The 18,538-nt window shown below is 43.1% G+C and overlaps 1 protein-coding gene across 1 annotated transcript in view; it reads right to left on the reverse strand.

The window, feature by feature from the left end:
* The window catches only part of STUM (stum, mechanosensory transduction mediator homolog), a 32,590-nt gene extending 14,275 nt beyond the window's left edge, over positions 1-18,315 (reverse strand). Inside the window, exon 1 of the mRNA XM_008501158.2 lies at positions 18,129-18,315. Coding sequence (XP_008499380.2) covers positions 18,129-18,315 — 187 coding nt within the window. The remainder of the gene's footprint in view (positions 1-18,128) is intronic.
* Positions 18,316-18,538: the final 223 nt, after the last annotated feature.

Below are 18,538 nucleotides of genomic sequence, written 5' to 3' on the forward strand. Positions count from 1 at the left end.
GGGGTGGGAAACACCCCTTCCTCTTCCCACATATCTGGAGGTAATTTAAATTGTTCCCCTATAGCCTCAAAGTAAATAAAGCAGTAGGATGATGCCTCTTTTCATGCTTCCAGAGGGAAAAATGGGACCATGTCATGTCTTTGAAGATGCAATATGGATGCAGGTAAGCACAGGCAAATATGGAAAGGAGAGAGGAATTAAATTTGAAGTGTCTGTGGGAGCAAGGAAAGCCGTTGGATCAATGGTGGGAGATCTAGCTAATAAGTGTGTGTTTTGTGGAGATGAGATGTATCTGTATTGTGTCAGGGGACTGTTCTGTGTAGGGACATAACTGATGTGTCTTTAAATTTTTCAAGTAAAATTATTATTAGCTGTAATTAAATGATGTTGGCAGGTATATCAGGCAGAAGTTGTGTATGTGCTGAAAATTCATGAGATGTGTTGGTTCTTACTTGTGTGAGTCAGAAAAACTGCAAGAAGGGGTAGTAAGGATTGCACTTGTTTCCTTCTTATTACAGTGAATGTGGCATCTATGGTCAAGGCATCCTTGGCTTCTAAGTGTTATGAACTCTTTTTTTTATACTCTACTTTGAGCTGCAAGGAATGGTCTCAGTTGTGGATGACTTTCATCCTCGGCATCAATCTATAAGCTGTAGTCCTTGGGGTTATGATGAGGGAAAGAGAACTACTAAAACTTGGCTAAGAAAGGGCCATAGCATGTCTGCTGATGCTGAAAAGCCTTCCCTCTGCTTACGTGAGTAGAGCCTGGCTGTGGAAAGGACACTATTAATAACATGATAAAATGAAGCTGCAAAACAACCTAAAGGCTGATAATCTGCTGAAGTTTCCTAAAGCATAAAATTGTTTCGTTTCTTTGCTTGAGAAAACAGAGAACAAAAACTCCTGGAAAAGTTCTGGCCCTGCGCAAGTCCTCAGCAGTGTCCCCTGCTTCCATCTGGCTGGAAATCACTAGGGCTTTGCCTGCACCAGAGATAACCTTCCAAGTGCAGGTATTATCACCTAAGCCCTCTGAGATAAGTACTCTTTCTAAGATTATCACAGCTCTTTGAACAGAAAAGGATGGTCCAGAAGAGTTGAAGTACTTGTATGTGAACTAGCAAGGGTCTTGCAGTTTGAGTGCAGTGCTCTTGTCAGGGTCCCTGCTGTGCCTCTTCTTCCCATGACCAGCTCAGTACATCACTCATGCTGTGAACATCTGGTTTGCAGCAAAAGGGGAAGAACAGTTGGCTGAAATGTGTCCTCTTCAGGAAGTTAACATTCTCAAGAAGCTAGGCCCAGCACCACAGCCCAATATGCTCCTTTTCCAGGAGTTGTGTTCCCCATCCACCTTCCTCAGAAGCACTTAGAATGAGCAAGGAAAGATGCAAAACCATTTGCCATTCACCCCCCTTTGAAAACAGGTGCAGACTACTACATCTGCACTCCTGATGCAGAATATCCAGCTGGATGTCTGTGGTCTTCTCACAGCTAACAGCTTGGGACCACTGAAGAGTTAATGCTGCTGCTATGAGATAGGACGAGTGCTTAGTCCAAAGGCTGCCATCTACACAGTGATTTTTCAACCCTCAGTGGGTGCTGGACTCATTTCTCTTTAAATAAAAAGAACTCAGAGATAGCAAGACTGCAACACAAGGCTGCAGCATCATCAAGCTTCAGCTATCTCACCCAAGAGAACACATGGCCCAAGTGTCAGTGTCATCCCCTACGCGTTTCCCCTGGAAGTGCACTTCAGACATGGAAGTATGCCAGGACTCAGCACAATTATTTCGTTTTCTTTCAGAAATTATGGTGGTTTAGACCACTGGACTTTAGGCTAAGCTTTCTTCCCCTTTCCATTATCCATACAGACTAAAGCCTACCTCTGCCAAATACTGTGCAAGAGGACTGAGGCAGTAAGGTTGTTTTAACAGTTTGAGAGGGAAGACTATTAGGAACAGCGGACAGCTTAGAAAACAGGATCCTTCCGTGGTCCCAGGCAGCATCTCTTGGAGTGGAAAATACGAATCCCACATGCACAGGCCAGGTGTAACAATCCTTGCTGCAAGGGGAGAACATCAATGGTGATGCTGGTAGCAAAGACATTGCCTGCAAATGTCTTATGGAAAGGGATGTGGGCAGGACATAGGCAAGTACAGGAGGTGTTAATGGTTGGAGAGGGCAAAGAGAGCGGGAAGGAGGAGAGAATGAAGGCAGCAAACGTGACAGAACCTAGATGTTCCCATGGAGAATATTTTCCTCCATGGTCTGCTATAAAAAATACTTCATTTAGCTTCTGCCACCACTTTGTTTTTATTTTCCCCTTTAATACTGGAAGGACATCCAAAGCAAATTCTGGCTCTGTCTGACCCTTTTGGCTTCACTATGGACAAAAATATACAGTCATTTAGGTGAGAGATGGTGCTTGGAATTCTTCTCTCCACAGGATTTGTTCAGACTCCCAAGGCTGCAGAAGGCAGGCTGTTTATAAGATTAGGTTTTTGGTTTCTCAGTGTACATAAAAAATATTCAGCATGTCCCAAAGCATCATCTGACTGTGACCACAACCACTTCAGTACATGTTTGTAGATCCAGTAATAAGCTCTGCAATTGTTTGTTATTAGGTTTGTGTCATGTGGTCAGGACAGACCTGACAGTGTTTATGTAGCAATACAGAAGACAGCCCATGTGCAAGTAAGATAACACTGCCTTTGTATTAAGGTGATTTTGGAAGCTGGCACACTTTATTACTCTTCAACTATTTACATCTGTAACAAAATCTCTAATTTCTCTGCATGCCCATCTAACTTGCTAATAAGATTTTTTCAGTCTTGTGTCTTGGTAGTCCCTAATCAACAGGATTTCTCCTCACAGTTAAGGACTCCAAGGTATCACAGCAAGCTCAGACTCAGTGCTGAGTAGATCTTAGAAATAGTTAATCTGTCCCCCCACAAGCAGAGGAAATGTGGTTCAGTTGCTTCAAAGGGCTAAATTAGTGGCAAAGCAGTGATAGGGATAGATGGGGAAGAAGACAGAGGAACTGAAGACCTTGAGCTGTGGCTGCTTGTGCTTGGCTAAATGCAGACATTTAGCTGGAGAGCAGACCCTTCTGCTGCCCCTAGCCTGCTGCTTTTCTTCTGCTAAATTACAGCACCCTGAGATGGGCACTAATGGCACATAATCTGTGGGAGAGCAGATGAAGGAGAATGTAATATATGTGTGTGTTTGTGAATTCATGTTGAATAATTATAAAGTGTTTGCTAACCCAACTTTTATAAAGTGTTTGCTAACCTAACTTTTATAAAGTATTTTGCTAACCCAACTTTGAGAGTACTATAATATATCTGCCTTCAACATTGTGAAATATGCAAACATATGAATGAAATATGTGTTCTTTGTGTAACTACAAGGCTTAGGGGAACAAGAAACAAGACACCCACAGTTTCTGTACCTTGAAAAGGCTACAATTTATATTCTGTTGAGCTAATCTAAGCTGATTTTGCTGCTCACCACATAGCATTGCAATTTAAGGTGGTTTTACTGCTGACTGCAGAGTATTGCACAGGAAAGAGCGAAGGAGCGCATGTGCGAAATTGAAGGGCAACAAGAGGGCAAACTGAGGAAGACTACTGACTTCATCCAATGACTACCAGATGGGGGTCAAAAAGACCCTCAGAGATAAAGTGGGCATGCGCCTCTGAAGGCCTGCCTCTTCCAAGAACTAATAAACATAACCCAGCCTATTCCTAGAACAGTCACGAATATGTATTAGAATAGTTATGAATCCTGTTGGCTTTCTTTGCAGCTGCTGCACACCGTTGGTTCATGTTGAGCCTGTTGTCCAGCAAGACCCCCAAGCCCCTTTCCACAAGGCTGCTCTCTAGCCAAGTGGATCCCAGTCTGAACTGCAATCCTGCGTTATGTGTTCCCAGGTGCAACACTTTGCACTTCTTCACACTGAACTTCATAGAGTTCCTGTTAGCCCACTTATCCAGTCTGTCTAAGTCATCCTGGAGAGTGACTCTCCCTTCTGGGGTGTCAACCTCCCCACTCATCTTGATGTCATCAGCAAACTTCAGGGTGCTCTTGACGCCAATCCAGGTTGCTTATGAAGATGCTAAACAGCACTGGTGCCAGTATTGACCCCTGGGGGATTCCATGTCCATTGACAGTTGGAGGATGAACTATTTACTATTACCCTCTGGGTACAGTCCAGCTCCCCACCCACTGTATAGACCACTTGTCCAGGACATGTCGAGTCAGCTTCTGGAGAAGGAGGCTGTGGGGTACTGTATCAAAAGCCTTGGAAAAGTCCAGGTACACAATGTTCACCCCTCACCCTGCATTAACCCACCAGGTTACTTTGCTGTAGAAGGCAATGAGGTTTGTTAGGCACAGCTGGCCCCTGATAAAGCCATGTTGGCTTTTCCTGATATGTTTTAACTAACTCATGATAGTCTCCAGGAGGATTTGCATGACTTTCACGGGGACTGAAGTGAAACTGATGGATCCATAATTGCCTGGGTCCTCTTTGGAACCTTTCTTAAAGATGGGGGTGACATTAGCCTTCCTCCAATCTTCTGGGATGTCTCCTGATCTCCACAACTTCTCAAAGATGGAGTGTGTTGGACAGTGTTTGCGTATCTCAGACAAGCTCCGTTGCTAAGAAACAAGTCCCATCTGTGCCTTTAAAACTCTGGCTCTAAACATATAACTCAAGGAATATTTTTCTTTCCATTGCACTGTATTATTGTTTGGTTTTATTAAGATTTTTTTTAAACTCTGATCTGACTCTTAGGGTTACAATTCTATTACAACCTTCTGTGATAGGACTGTACAGTGCAACTGTTACGTACACAGTTGAATAAATAATATATTTTAAAATAATAGCTTTTAAGATCCCAGTAAAGTCCCATTTTGCACACAGTTGGCTGTAAAAAAAAAAAGAAGGAATACAGTGGAGCCTACTTACTGTAGGTATCTGTTAAATACTAAACTACAACGCACAATACAAATCAGTGTTCTTTCAAATGGCAACACTAGGCTTGATGTGCTTGCTAGGCTGTGGGGTTTTTTGGGGTGGTTTTTTGCCATGCACTAAGGCATGCTGAAATCCCCCTAATGTGTAGCTTTCACAGGCATAAAGAGGATCATAGGATCACGAGAGGGAGTAACCAGCACATCCAAACTACAAACTGCCTTGTCCATCCTACCTATTGTGTTTTCACTAATGCATGGTATAGACAACATCTTGCTTCCTGGCAATATGGATGTAGTTCATGAAAAACAGTTTCCTTGAAAGAGATTAATGGAAACTGAAGTTTGGCTGCATGATTTGAGGCATTCTTGCCAGGTCTACCACCAACTTCTTAGACAATCTTCAGCAGATAATTTCCTCTGACTTCTCCATTCAGACTACAAACAGTCTGAGTGTGGCATAACTCTTCCTTCATATTTCTGTATCATAACAGGACTTGAGTGTAGCTTGCACTGCACAAGTGCTACTGAAATAATATTGTGGTAAAACCCTGCCTGACTACATAATCAGCACTTCTCACATGAGTTAACAATGGACTTCTCAGGAAAGACTCAAATCACAGTCTCTGGAACGAGGTCTCATGTCATTTAGATATTCCTTTTACAAAATATACTAAAGAACATTTTTAGTGTAAGATGATATGTAAGTACTTAAAACTATGTTTTTAAAGGAGAAAGCAGACTAATACTGCAACAGCATCAGATTTGCAGCTTTTGTTTCTGGCTAATTTGGGAAATGCAATTCTCAGTGGGTGTCCTTGGTACTACAACTTAGGAAGAGTCTTCTCTGGTTTTATGAGCAATGCAAGAACTCAGTTCTGCAAGTCTTCTTTTCAGTAATACCTCAAGGGGCCAGCTTAATGCTAAAAGAAGCCACAAAAATGGTGAGCAGAGGTGAAGCAAAGTGGTCCTAGAGGCTCAACACCACATTTCTCTGCTTGTTGTGGATTCTCAGTTCTGACAAGTGGGTTTACCTTGAAATGAAAACATTCTGTACTTTTTCTGCACTGCTTCAAGTGATTGTTGCTCTAAATAATGTGACCTGGAGTCCACACGAAGAAAGGGAACAACCTCTCTGTCCAGTTTTGTCTTGTCACCACAGAGTGTAGTGGAACAGAGCGACCAGGTGCCTCTGATCATCAAGAAGTGGGTGTGAGCCGCCATCAACCCCACCTGTGCCCAGTCAGGGCAGGGCCCCTATGGAGCATGTGCAAGACCATGGGGCCAATAAATAGTGAGGCTCACACCCACCAAGGCAGCTCATTCTAGAGCTAGCTGAGAGAGTGGCTGGTTGCTTCCATAGCAGCAGACCGTCTTCGCTAGTTCCACACTGTGGGCAATAGACTCAGATCACATCCTACGAGTCTATATCACCATATCAACGCATCGATTCCCGGACAAGAGACTCTTTTCTGGCAACAACAGAGTAAATCATTATTGAAATAACATCTAGTATGGACTGAAAGCACTCATGTGAGAGCAGAATATACATACAGACAGGCCAGATTTTCAGTTGCACCATATATACCATACTTTAGCTAATATATAGGAAGAAAAATATTTTATTTACTGTGTTAGTAATACTAAGGGTAAGCTATTACTACTTATCACAGCTTCAGTAAGAAGGATTCACAGTGTAATTGCTGAGCAAGAGTAGTTCTTGGGAACTAACGCTTGATCTAAACTCCATTCCTGGCTCCACAACAGGTTTCTTTTAAGTGCCAGCTGCACACAGCCCAAGGAGACAGATCCCACTTTTAACAATGTTGCCTTGAAACTACCATCCAAAGAGGGAATACCAAGAAACTTTTGATGGAAACAAGAATTTGCATCCTTACCCTTGTGCACAAGAAGTTATTTGGAATAAAGACAAATTGGTGACACTGAATGGCTGATGGCGTGACAAGAAGTCCTTTCAATTCTTCTGTCCACAACCATGGCACAACAATGTTAAGGGGCTAGTTCTAAAGGCACAAAAATCAGGTCACCATGTATAGCTGACCACTGTAAACAACATGAAAGTTGGATCACTGCAGGGAGTCAGCTTCAAAGACATGCCAGGACATACATTTCAATAGTGGTTTTGTGGGATGTGTGGGAGGAGCAGAGGACTGAGGGAAAAACAGTCAGGTACAAGTCAGGGTATAAAATTACCTTCTGGCTTTTAAAAGAGAAAATAGAATAGCATTTTTGTACTCACAGATGCCAATGATTATGGTTCCTGTGCTCTATTATGTCTGTAGCCACAATGACACTTCAGTAGAAGGAGAAACAATCTCATGATGCTGAGCCCAAACCACTCATTATTTTTTCTTGGTTTTTTTTTTTAATAATAATTTTAAAAAGTATTTGTTTTCTGCAACTACTGCTAAGCCATCTCTGGTACTGATCACTTTGTCAGCTGCACAGCTCAAGAACAGAAACATGCCACATGATCATCCTTGTAATATAGACAGAAAGATTTGACAACGCTTTCATAACTATTTAGATCAAGAGAGCGTTTAATGGCCCAGTCCAGAGAATCAGCACCAAGTAAGTTTTCTAACAACATCAAAACCCATGTACATACTCCCTCAATGGAGTACTCAATAACCAGTCTGATGTAAATTAGTTCAAAACCAGGTCTGATATCTTGCAATCATTTCAGATTGAAGACAATTGTCAAAGATTGCCATCCAAGACAGAAAGTAGTTACAGGAAACAATGCAGATTCCACAGCTTTCTTTTCCTTCCTTCTTTTATTTTCTTTCTTTTCTTTCTTCCTTTTTTTCATTTCTTTCTTTCTTTCTTTCTTTCTTTCTTTCTTTCTTTCTTTCTTTCTTTCTTTCTTTCTTTCTCTTTCTTTTTCTTTCTTTCTTTCTTTCTTTCTTTCTTTCTTTTTCTTTTTTCTTTCTTTCTTTCTTTCTTTTTCCTTTTTTCTTTCTTTCCTTTTTCTTTCTTTCTTTCTTTCTTTCTTTCTTTCTTTCTTTCTTTCTTTCTTTCTTTCTTTCTTTCTTTCTTTCTTTCTTTCTTTCTTTCTTTCTTTCTTTCTTTCTTTCTTTTTTCTTTTCTTCCTTTCTTTTCTTTTTCTTTCTTCCTTCCTTCCTTCCTTCCTTCCTTCCTTCCTTCCTTCCTTCCTTCCTTCCTTCCTTCCTTCCTTCCTTCCTTCCTTCCTTCCTCCTTCCTTCCTTCCTTCCTTCCTTCCTTCCTTCCTTCCTTCCTTCCTTCCTTCCTTCCTTCCTTCCTTCCTTCCCTCCTTCCTTCCTTCCCTCCTTTCTTCCTTTCTTCCTTTCTTTTCTTTCTTCCTTTCTTTTCTTTCTTCCTTCCCTTCTTCCTTTCTTTCCAATTTTTTCTTTTTTTGTTATTTTCTTTTTTAGACAGGGTCCTTCAAATCTTGCTCCAAAGCCACGAGAGTTACTTTTTTTTCTTTACTTGAAAGCAGATTAGATTCTCATCTAATCAAGAACCTCCAGGGATGTATGTAAGGGAACAGCAAAAATTTTGAGAATCAGGATTGCATTTCTAGGCCTTTTGAGGGTCTGTTTGGTAGTCACAGATAAATCATTTGGCCAGTAACTCCCTCAGAATGGAAAAACTGAGCTGTGAACTGTCTTTATAATAAGGATTATATTGCTAAGGGAAGCTAAGAGCATTATATTGCTAAGAGCAGCATCTAAGTGTACAGAGAGAAAACAATCTGTAGAAATGAGTATTTAAAATCAAATATTCAAGTTCTGTCCAGTTGCTTTTTCCCTGTCACTACACACAATGAAACTCAGTGAGTTTATAAAATCTAACCTTCATTAGCACCAGGGAAGCCCAGCCTGGCATCTCTAAAGCAAGCTTGGTCAACACAAACTTTTCTTTCTCATGTGAACCTGGGCCTGTGCTTATGTCATACCCTAGGTCTCACTTGTGCTCAGTGATGTCTAAGGCTGACATGTGATGCTGGCTCCATCTCTCTGCTAAGCCATATGCTGCCACAAGTGCTTTCTTCACACGTGCCTTACAGACCAGCATCTGAAAGGCAAGTGAGCTATAACTGCAGCTTAAAAAAGATGTTGGTCTGTGAACTGTAGTAGCTACAGCACAGGTGAGCATTCCCTTCTGCTTTTCTTGTTGCTGGAGCAGTAAATTCCAACAGACATTGTGCTAGGCAGATAGTGTTTTTAATTGCCAGTAAGGTTTGCCAGATGTTAGAACCTTTATCATAGCAAAATACCAAGTACTGAGCAGCACTAAACTGATTTACCTTCTTCCAGATATGAGCTGGAAGATACATCCTATGAGAAGCAGGTTTGCCTAGACTGGAGAACAGCACACAGAGGGGCAACCTCATTGCTCTCTATAGCTTCTTGAGGAGGGGGCGTGGACATGGAGCTGCTGAGCTCTTCTCTCAGGGATCCAGTGATAGGATGTACATGAATGGTTCAAAGCTGTGTCAGGAGAGGTTCAGACTGGACATTAGAAAGCATTTCTTTATTAAAAGGGTGGTCAAACACTGGAACAGGCCGAAACCCCAAGCCTGTCAGTTTTTATGAGGCATTTGGATAATGCCTTAACAAGATGCTTTAACTTTTGATGAGCCCTGAAATGGTCAGTCAGTTGGACTAGAGGATCACTGTAAGTCAGTTCCTATTAAACTATCCTATTCTGTTCTGTTCAATCTTATTTTATTTCTTTTCTCTTTTGCCGCAAAATATTTCAGTTCTTTGGCCTTCACAACAAATTTCTGAGAAGGGAAAGTCTACAGATCATGGAAGGATCAAGTGTAAGTGGGTCATAAGGTGTCATGATCTGCTTATTATTTTATATTTTGATTATGAAGATTTCTCAGCCTCTGCTTCAGAGATGACGCATGGAATTGCAAGCTAGCACATTTTGAAACTTAAGTTACAAGGATTTATTTTTAGGGAAGGGAAAACAAAATATCACAGTTAAGAAACGGTAAACACAAACACAATTCACTACTTTTGGAGAGATGAGTCAGTAAGGAAAGAAAGAAAGAAACGAGAGGGTAATTTGAAATGTTTCACCGCCAGTTGGTCCTAGCAGAGGGGGGGAGGAAGGAGTCGTTTTACCGCACCGCCGCTGCAGTCGAAAAGCCACATCGCCGCTTTCCGCTTGTGCCTTCGGGGCTACTTGCCCGCCTGTCTGCGCCGACCTGGCTGGAGTTCGTAGTCACAGGAGCTGGCTTCCGCGTGGTTCTTCAGAGCTGCTGGCCTGCTGCTGGCTTCTGCTGGCTGCTGCTGGCTGCTGCTTTTTGGTTCCTCCGCTGTGTCTGCCTAGTAGCAGGAAACCGAGGTGCCGAGAGAAAGGGGCATCTAGAAGAAGTTGCTTTTTCCTTTTTTCCTAGGGTTTTTATACCCCAAAAGAAAGAGGGGTCCCTTTATTGCATAAGTCCCTGATACATACAGATTTCCAGACTTCCCAGAGATGAGTCATCCTTATCTTTTTGTCTTTTGGTGCCCTGCTACTTTCATAGTTTTTGGTCTCCACCATGCACCAGGAGGCGACCTGATAAGCAATCTTATCTTTTAGGTGTCTGTCAGGCATACATTAAGATAAACATATGTTAATTGCAAGCAGGAAGAGAGAAGAAAAGAAAAAAAAGTGATTCAAGAGACATATTTTGTATTTTCAATTCCACCTGTATACATCATAAGGAACACTCAGTATGGTTTCACCAAGGGGAAGTCAGGTCTAACCAACCTAATAGTCTTTTATGAGGACATAACCAGGTAGATAGATGACAGTAGTGCAGTGCATGTGGTTTATCTTGATTTCAGCAAAGCATTTGACACTGTCTCCCACAGCATCCTTGCAGCTAAACTAAAGAAATGTGGTCCGGGTGATCAGGCAGTTAGGTGCACTGTTAACTAGTTGAAGGAAAGAAGTCAGTTGTGGTTATTGAAACAGACTAGTTGGAGACATCTATCTAGTGGAGTTCCTCAGGGGTCAGTACTGGGACTAGTACTATTTAATATACTTGGATGAGGGAACAGCCAGCAGGTTTGCTGATGACACAAAACTGGGAGGAGTGGCTGACACGCCAGAAGATTATGCTGCCATTCAGTGAGATCTAACAGGCTGGACAGTTGGGTGGGGAGAAGTTTAATGAAATACAAGGGCAAGTGGATAGCCCTACATCTGGGAAAGAACAACTTCATGTACCAGTATAGCTTGGGACTGACCTCTTAGAAAGCAACACAGAGGAACAGGACCCAAAAGTTCTAGTGGATGGAAAAATGACCATGAGCCAGCAATGTACCCTTGTGGCCAAGTACGTCAGTGGCAGCCTCGTGTGTTATTAGTAAGGGGGTTGGTTAGTAGGTCAAGAGAGGTTCTCCTCCCCCTCCACTCTGCCCTGCTGAGGCCACTCCTGGAATATTGTGTCCAGTTCTGGGCCCCTCAGTTCAACAAGGTCAGAGAATAGCTTGAAAGAGTCCAGTGCAGAGCCACAAAGATGATTAAGGGAGTGGAACATCTCCCTTATGAGGAAAGGCTGAGGGAGCTGTATCTCTTTAGTTTGGAGGAGATGGAGGGACAACCTCATTCTCATGTTTATAAATATGCAAAGGGTGAGTGTCAGAAGGATGGAGCCAGGTTCGTCTCAGTGATATCCAATGACAGGACAAGAGGCAATGGGTGCAAACCAGAGTATATGAGGTTCCAGGTAAACCTAAGGAAAAGCTTCTTAACTGTGACAGTGACAGAACTCTGGAAAGACGATGCCCAGCGAGGCTGTGGAGTCTTCTTCTCTGGAGACATTCAAAACCCACCTGGATGTGTTCCTGTGTGACCTACACTAGGTGATCCTGCTGTGGAAGGGGAGTTGGACTCAATACTTTTGAGATCCCTTCCAACCCCTAACATTCTGTGATTCTGTGAATGTACTTTTCTCCTGGGCTAGATTCTTTATATTTTCCTTCACATCTGCCTTCATCTGGAACAGCTTTCCAAACTTCTTAAAATTTTTTTGGTTTATTTGCCCATTTAATAGTTCTTCTTTGTTGTCTGCTCCCACCTTCACTCTCAGTCTTCAAGTACAAATTGCATTAAATGGCAAACAAAACCAAAAAATGCTGAGCAAGCACTGTCTCTTTAGGTAATAAATACCTCCACAGAACTGCTTCAATGACAGCAGTGAACAAAAGCATCACTGTTCGTTTCTTTTGTCTTCTGTTTGGTGGAAACAGAAGGCATGAGGGAGGGGAGCCAAATGTTTGCATTTAAGTGGATCTGGCACTGACAGCAATTCAAAAGCAGCAGCACTAAGTCAGAGCACAGCTTGACAGTGAAATGAACCAAGAAGTCGTCACAGACACAAGTGACACAACAGCTGACTTTTACCAGCTACAAAGGGAGAAGAGAAAAAACTGACCACAGGACATTAGTACTGAGTATTTGCACTGTGACAGAAATTGTAGTCAAGCATAAGGCGTCGCTGTGCTTTTGCTGTGTGTGCCTGAAACAGCATTTGTAAAGCAAGGGCCATGGGAGGCCCTCAGTGAGTTGTCAAGGTCTTTCTAGTGTAAGACATAGGAAAGGGAGGCACTAGAATATATTAAGTATTCAGACAATTATGGGCTAATAAAATAGAGCTGCAAAGCAGAAAGAAGATTCCATCCTAAAATGAAGTAGAGCTTGTCATGGGATACTGAGTTAAAACCAAGAGACCACACCAGACCTTCAACAGAGATGAAGTCCTACTATGTTTTTTTTTCTGATAAGATACATAGGCAGGAGTTGTCTTAACTCCACCACTGCTAATACTGCTGATTCCAGCAATGGAGCAGTAACAGAGGTGCACAGATTTTATCATAGGTCTCCTTTCCCAGTTTGCACATACAGATGAATAAATTATCATAAAGAACTTCCTGAACTTTTCAGTGGAAAACACAAAGCTCAATAAAGTGAAGTATAATGAAAACAGGTTTGCTTTGTTTAGTTTGCTCTTATGAACAAATAGCTTGTTTCTGCAGACTACCAGTGGTCTATACATTACAAGCCGAAGGGCAACATTAGCTAAAGAATTCCATCATTAAAGTTCACAAACACAAACTCAAACAAACATTTGAAAAACCTTTGTTTTGCACAAAAGAACCTGCAAATCATCTAGATTCATTTATTTGCATGTCCATAGGAAAAAAAAATATTAAAAACTACCACAAATGCCAAAAGCAAGTTTCAGATTGTAATGTACAGATGTCTGAACACCCCAATTTCTGTTCTGCAATATTTGTCCTACTATGGGTAAGAAAATGTGGGGTTTTTCCTTGACATTCTTTGTTTCAATAACGAAGGTAACAGATGCTTGCTTAAAGCATATAGTTACAATTCCAACAAAAATAAAATGGGTATTGATGATTTTAACCAGACAATGGTGATGTATAAATATTAGGAAGAATTTTTTCACTGCCAGGGTGACACTGGCACAAGCTGCCCAGAGAGGTTGTGGAGTCTCCTTCCCTGGAGACATTCAAAACCCATCTGGATGTGTTCCTATGCAACCTGTTGTAGGTGACCCTGCTCTGGCAGGGGACGTTGGACTAAATGATCTTTCAAGGTTGCTTCCAATCCCTAACTTTCTGTGATTTTATGATTCTATGATGATCCTTGTAACTTTCATGAGTGCTGTGTTGTGTACTTCTGTTCAACTCCTCAGAGAGCTCATTCTGCTGAAGAGAGACATGGCCTTTAATAAGAGCCCTCTGCAGATGCCAGGCTTCTATTAATCTAGTGTTAAAGCCATACTTGGATAGCTAAAGGTTTAGCCCTTGAACTCTTTCAAGCCTAAAACAGAACAGATGATAGGGAGCTGAGGATACCCAGAAGCAGGAGAGATGTATACCACGAAAGAGAAAATTTCAGCATCCCTTCTTTGGGAAACATCCCTTCTTTGTCCAGCTGCCTATGAGAGGCTGTCTTTCATGATCTCCTTCCACCAACTATTTAATGGATTATGGGTGGCTGCTCTCATGCTACACTAACATGATTTTATGCTACACATTTCAATTACTCCCTGCATTAAAATAGTATACATGTATAATTCAGGCTGCAATCCAGAAGTCCACCCCCTTTCTGACAGAAGACATAAATCTTGGAGAATACCTCATAATTTCAGATATTTCCACTCGCTTCTCCCATTTTCTTCAAGTTCTACACCCTCCTACACATGTGATGTGAAGGGAAGGAACAACAGATAGGAAGGAGGGCATGATTCCTGCGTTTCAGCTCAGACTAAAACAGGGAGCCAGATCTTCTCCCACGCTGACTGGCACACAACAGCTCCAAGAGAACACTGTTTGCCAGCTAAAGGGCACAGCCAGTCCCTTCTCTTAATTGCCATCTGCAGCACATACCACTTGGAGGTGCACAGTGCTCAGTCCTTTGGGAACTTTGAAAAAGAGAGGATACGGCCCCATTTATCTCTACCGGTGTCATCACCTTCCACTCTCCAGAACTTGCCTCAGCATAATTTGGCTTAGGGGCTCAGAGCCTGCTCCAGAAGCCCTAAGCCATACACTAGAGGTTACAGTGTCTGTGGCACAGGGTGTCTGTGGCAGAGCTGGAACACTGGTAGCCAACAGCACCAGTTCTGCTTTTGCTACAGAACTCAGTGAGAATGCCAGCTCCCTCTTCTCCCTTACATGCAACCTGTTCCTGTTATGAGCCTGAGCTAGGGACACCTTCATCACAGATCAGCCCTGCAGGTCCACCTGATACAGGTGAGGAAGACCACATTGGACCATAGAAAATTCTGATCCAAGACATCTCCAAGGGGAGAAATCATCACTGTGCCTGGAAGCAGTGCATAATCTCAAGGCAGTTCTGCAAAACAGATTACAAGTAGATGGGATAATCAAGATTTTTAGTCTATATTTGGTCTGAATTTCAAGTTTGGCAAAGCTAAAATTAACAGATCCCCGGGTATGAAAGATTCCCTATTTGTCTTTTGTAACATATATGGAAAGAGTAATTAGTTTACAATATGTCTTGAAATCTGCAGACCTGGGTTACTACATAAAACCCTTAAAATCAACGAATGTAGAAACATAAACTGACTATCAACAAAGAAAAAGTGTTGCTTCTCCTGTCCAAATAGAGTACTGCAAAACATATACAGCATAAAATAAAAATTAACTGGATGTTTAAAATTCACCCTCATAGGTGACTTCCATAATGTAGAAAGAGTATCTAATTAAAATAAATAACAGGCTTTCAGTTGCTAAGAGATAGAATATTTGGTGGCCTGTATCACAGCTGCAGTTCTATTTGGGTATCACTGATTTGAGGTACTGAGCACTAATGAACAGATTAAATACACTGGTATCCAAGCAAAGGAACCTTTGGCTTATTTGGTTTCGCCCATTTTCTAGTCTGTTACGGTGGCTTCTGGCCCTTTATTGCAATTGTATTGCAAAGTCTACCTGTGAATGACAACTTCATGTCATTCTTCCACCTAAGAAGGCAAAATACATTGCAAGCCTATGAAACATCACTTCAAAGTGTATAAATCTGGACCACAGGAATTGTTGGCAATTTTGCCATTTACTTCACTGTGAACAGACTTATATCCTAGATCTGAATACTGCACACTACTGCAAATAATATTTATTTTACAAGTGTTGCTCAGTATATTGAGATGGCTGAAGTGCAACGATGATATAAGATCTCTTTATACGATGACTATTCCTGGTAGTATATTTGTGTTCCTGTTTCCCCATGTGTGTGGGCTATGTGATATATGACAGGGTATGGCTAAGATTGTAAATAGCCATATTCTAGTCAGGTATATCATCTCACAATAAATGTACTTGATACTAGCAGTTTCATTAAGAGTTCATGTTTGTAAAGACTAATTGCTATGCATTGCATTTAGAGTTTGGGTGATATCTCCAAAACAATGCTTTTCACTGGTCTGTGAGAGTGCCACACAGAAGGATTTCTTTTAATTTGCAGTTTGTTTTGCAACAGAAGATCAGGAGGAACAGTGGTATAGACAGCCAGAAAGTGTCACTGAAATCAACACATCAAAGAGAACACAAGTTTTTTAAGAAAAATCCTTGCCTGATTAAAAATGTAGAATTGAACCCACTGGGGCTGGCCCAGCCAATGAGTGATAACACAACCAACATGCCTGCAAGTCCAGATTCAACTCTGAAGCTTTCAAGCCAGCAGGGACTGAGAGCCCTATACACTTGCCTCTAGAAAGGAAGCACTGCCTGTTGTCATACTTTACTGATGCTTTCTGTGTGAGGGAACAGACAAGTGTGAGGAAAGGCTACCTCCAGCAGCCCTGCAGCAGCAAGCAGTCAAAGAAGAGTTCCAGGCAGATAACCCTCCCTCAAGCTGATTCTGCCATAAGAATGGCTTCCTACCCTCCTAGGATGTAGGAAGAACACTGAGAATTTTCTAACGTTCTCTGGAAAGCAGCACAGTTATGAAGTGTAAGATTATTCAAGTGAGGAAAAGAGTATGGTAAATAATTTTTTCTTGTACATCTACAATGCAGATGTAGTGTCTTCAATGCCAATGGAAAACTATGAAAACACACTTTGAAAGCTCTGGCTTTGAATACCTCTCTAAAGACAGTGAGAAACTAAGTGCTAAATAACAATATTTTAAAACCCCATGAAAGCAGTCAAATTGAGAGTTTCTTTTTGATTCATTATTCCAGGTTCTTCAGTTGGCTGCAAATCAGAGTTGTGAAAACAGCACATCTGGGCACACAGCTACCTCTAGAAGTATATTTACCAATGTCATAGAACCACGGAACTAAACAAGCAAAAAAAAGAAGAAATAAAACCCTACAAATAAAACAAAAAAATCCCACACAACAAACTGCCTATAATCTCAGCCACATCATTTTTCCACAGGAAAATTCTGAGTTATTTCAAAAGGTGGAAATTTTCCATTAGAATATATCTGTAGGTTCAGAGCAAACATACTGCAATAGCAATGGCTGGTACTCATGGCACACAGTATACCACTCAGAAGAACTTTAAGAAATTAAGATTCATTAAAGAATTAAGCCATTTGAAACACATGAAATAGTTAAGGGCAGGGTAGATGCTTTTTAAAAAAGGGGCAGGCTGGGATATACTCTCATAGCACAAAGAAGGCTTCTCCGTTTATCCTAGGAGTGCAAATGGTGGCCAGGAATGGACTATGAGAGACTGAAGGTACGGATTTTTTTTTGTTTGTTTGTTTGGGTTTTCTTAAATGTGATTCTTTGCTTGCAGCTAAAACACTTGTATTTAGCCTTGTGTCCCAGGTGTCTTTGTAGTATTCAGACTCAATGTTCCAGTAAGCATGTATTTTCTAATTAATAAGGAGTAGAGGGAAATACAGACGGGATTACATCCACAGTTTAGAGATGGGTGACCTCAGTCACTCATTAGGCACATCATATCCAGAAACGGTGAATCCCCACAGTTTCTCTGGACATCAGTTCCTCAGAGCAGTGCTACAGGACCAGCATTTTTCAGGGGTCTCCTTAGGAAACTCGAGAAGATGGGCTCTAAATGCCTGTCTTCGCTGGTGACTGATGGGGTTTCTCAGCGCCTCGATCCTCTGACTAAATTACAGTTCACAAGGGACCTTAAATCTGAAGCCCTTTCCCTAAACCACAGGATTCCCAGCGTCGGGCCATGCCCCTTCTGAAGAGAACGTAAGGGTAGGAAAGCGCGGGGATGCTTAGCCCTCGAGGCCATAGACCGTCCTCTGTCTGTCTGGCTAGCACAGCAGCCCCGGCCCTCCGCCGCCTCGGGAGAAGAAGCACGATGATCGCGGCGGAGTCCGCCCCGTCCGCTGCCCCGACGGATGGGCGGCCCTCGGCCCGGCAGCGCTCTGCCAAGCTGCTGCCCCGGGCACCCCGGAGGCGGCGACCGCTCCCGCCGCAAAACTTTCTGCTGGGGCTCGCTGCCTTCCTCATTCCCTTCCCGCGGCGACAACGTGGAAAGTTGCCGCCGCGGCGGAGTCGGGCGCCCCGGAAGGCCCCGCATACGGTCGGGGAAAGTAGAAGCAGGTGGGGGGCAGACCCTCGCCCCGCGCCCGAAACCCCGGCCCAGCCGTCCTCCCGCCGCACCCGGGTCTCCGGAGGTCCTTACCCAGCCCCGGCACGAAGGTGTTGAGGAAGAGGCAGATGACAGCGACTGGGAACGGCATGTAGGGGATGGCGGCGCGCAGGGGGCCTTTCTTTTCCCGGACCTGCACCACCACCCCGCTGGAGGGGGCAGCACCCCCGCCAGGCTCCCCGCCCGTCGCGGTCTCCCCCTCTTTAGCTGAGGGATCCATGGCTGACTGTGGCGACGACCCGATAAGCTCCCGGCACCCGGAGCCGTCGCCCCGCGCTACCCGCACGCCCGCCCGGAACTCTCCCCGCCCCCCGCGCACGCCCGGTCCCTTCCTGCCCCCATCGCCTGTCCCAGACCCCTCGCCCCGGCTCAGCCCCGCCGGCGGTCGGTAGTGGCCGCGGCTGGAGGTGACCTCGCTCGCCCGAGGAGCTTTGAGCCCACGG

Source organism: Calypte anna, chromosome 3 (genome assembly GCF_003957555.1).
Source record: "Calypte anna isolate BGI_N300 chromosome 3, bCalAnn1_v1.p, whole genome shotgun sequence".
Taxonomy (NCBI): domain Eukaryota; kingdom Metazoa; phylum Chordata; class Aves; order Apodiformes; family Trochilidae; genus Calypte; species Calypte anna.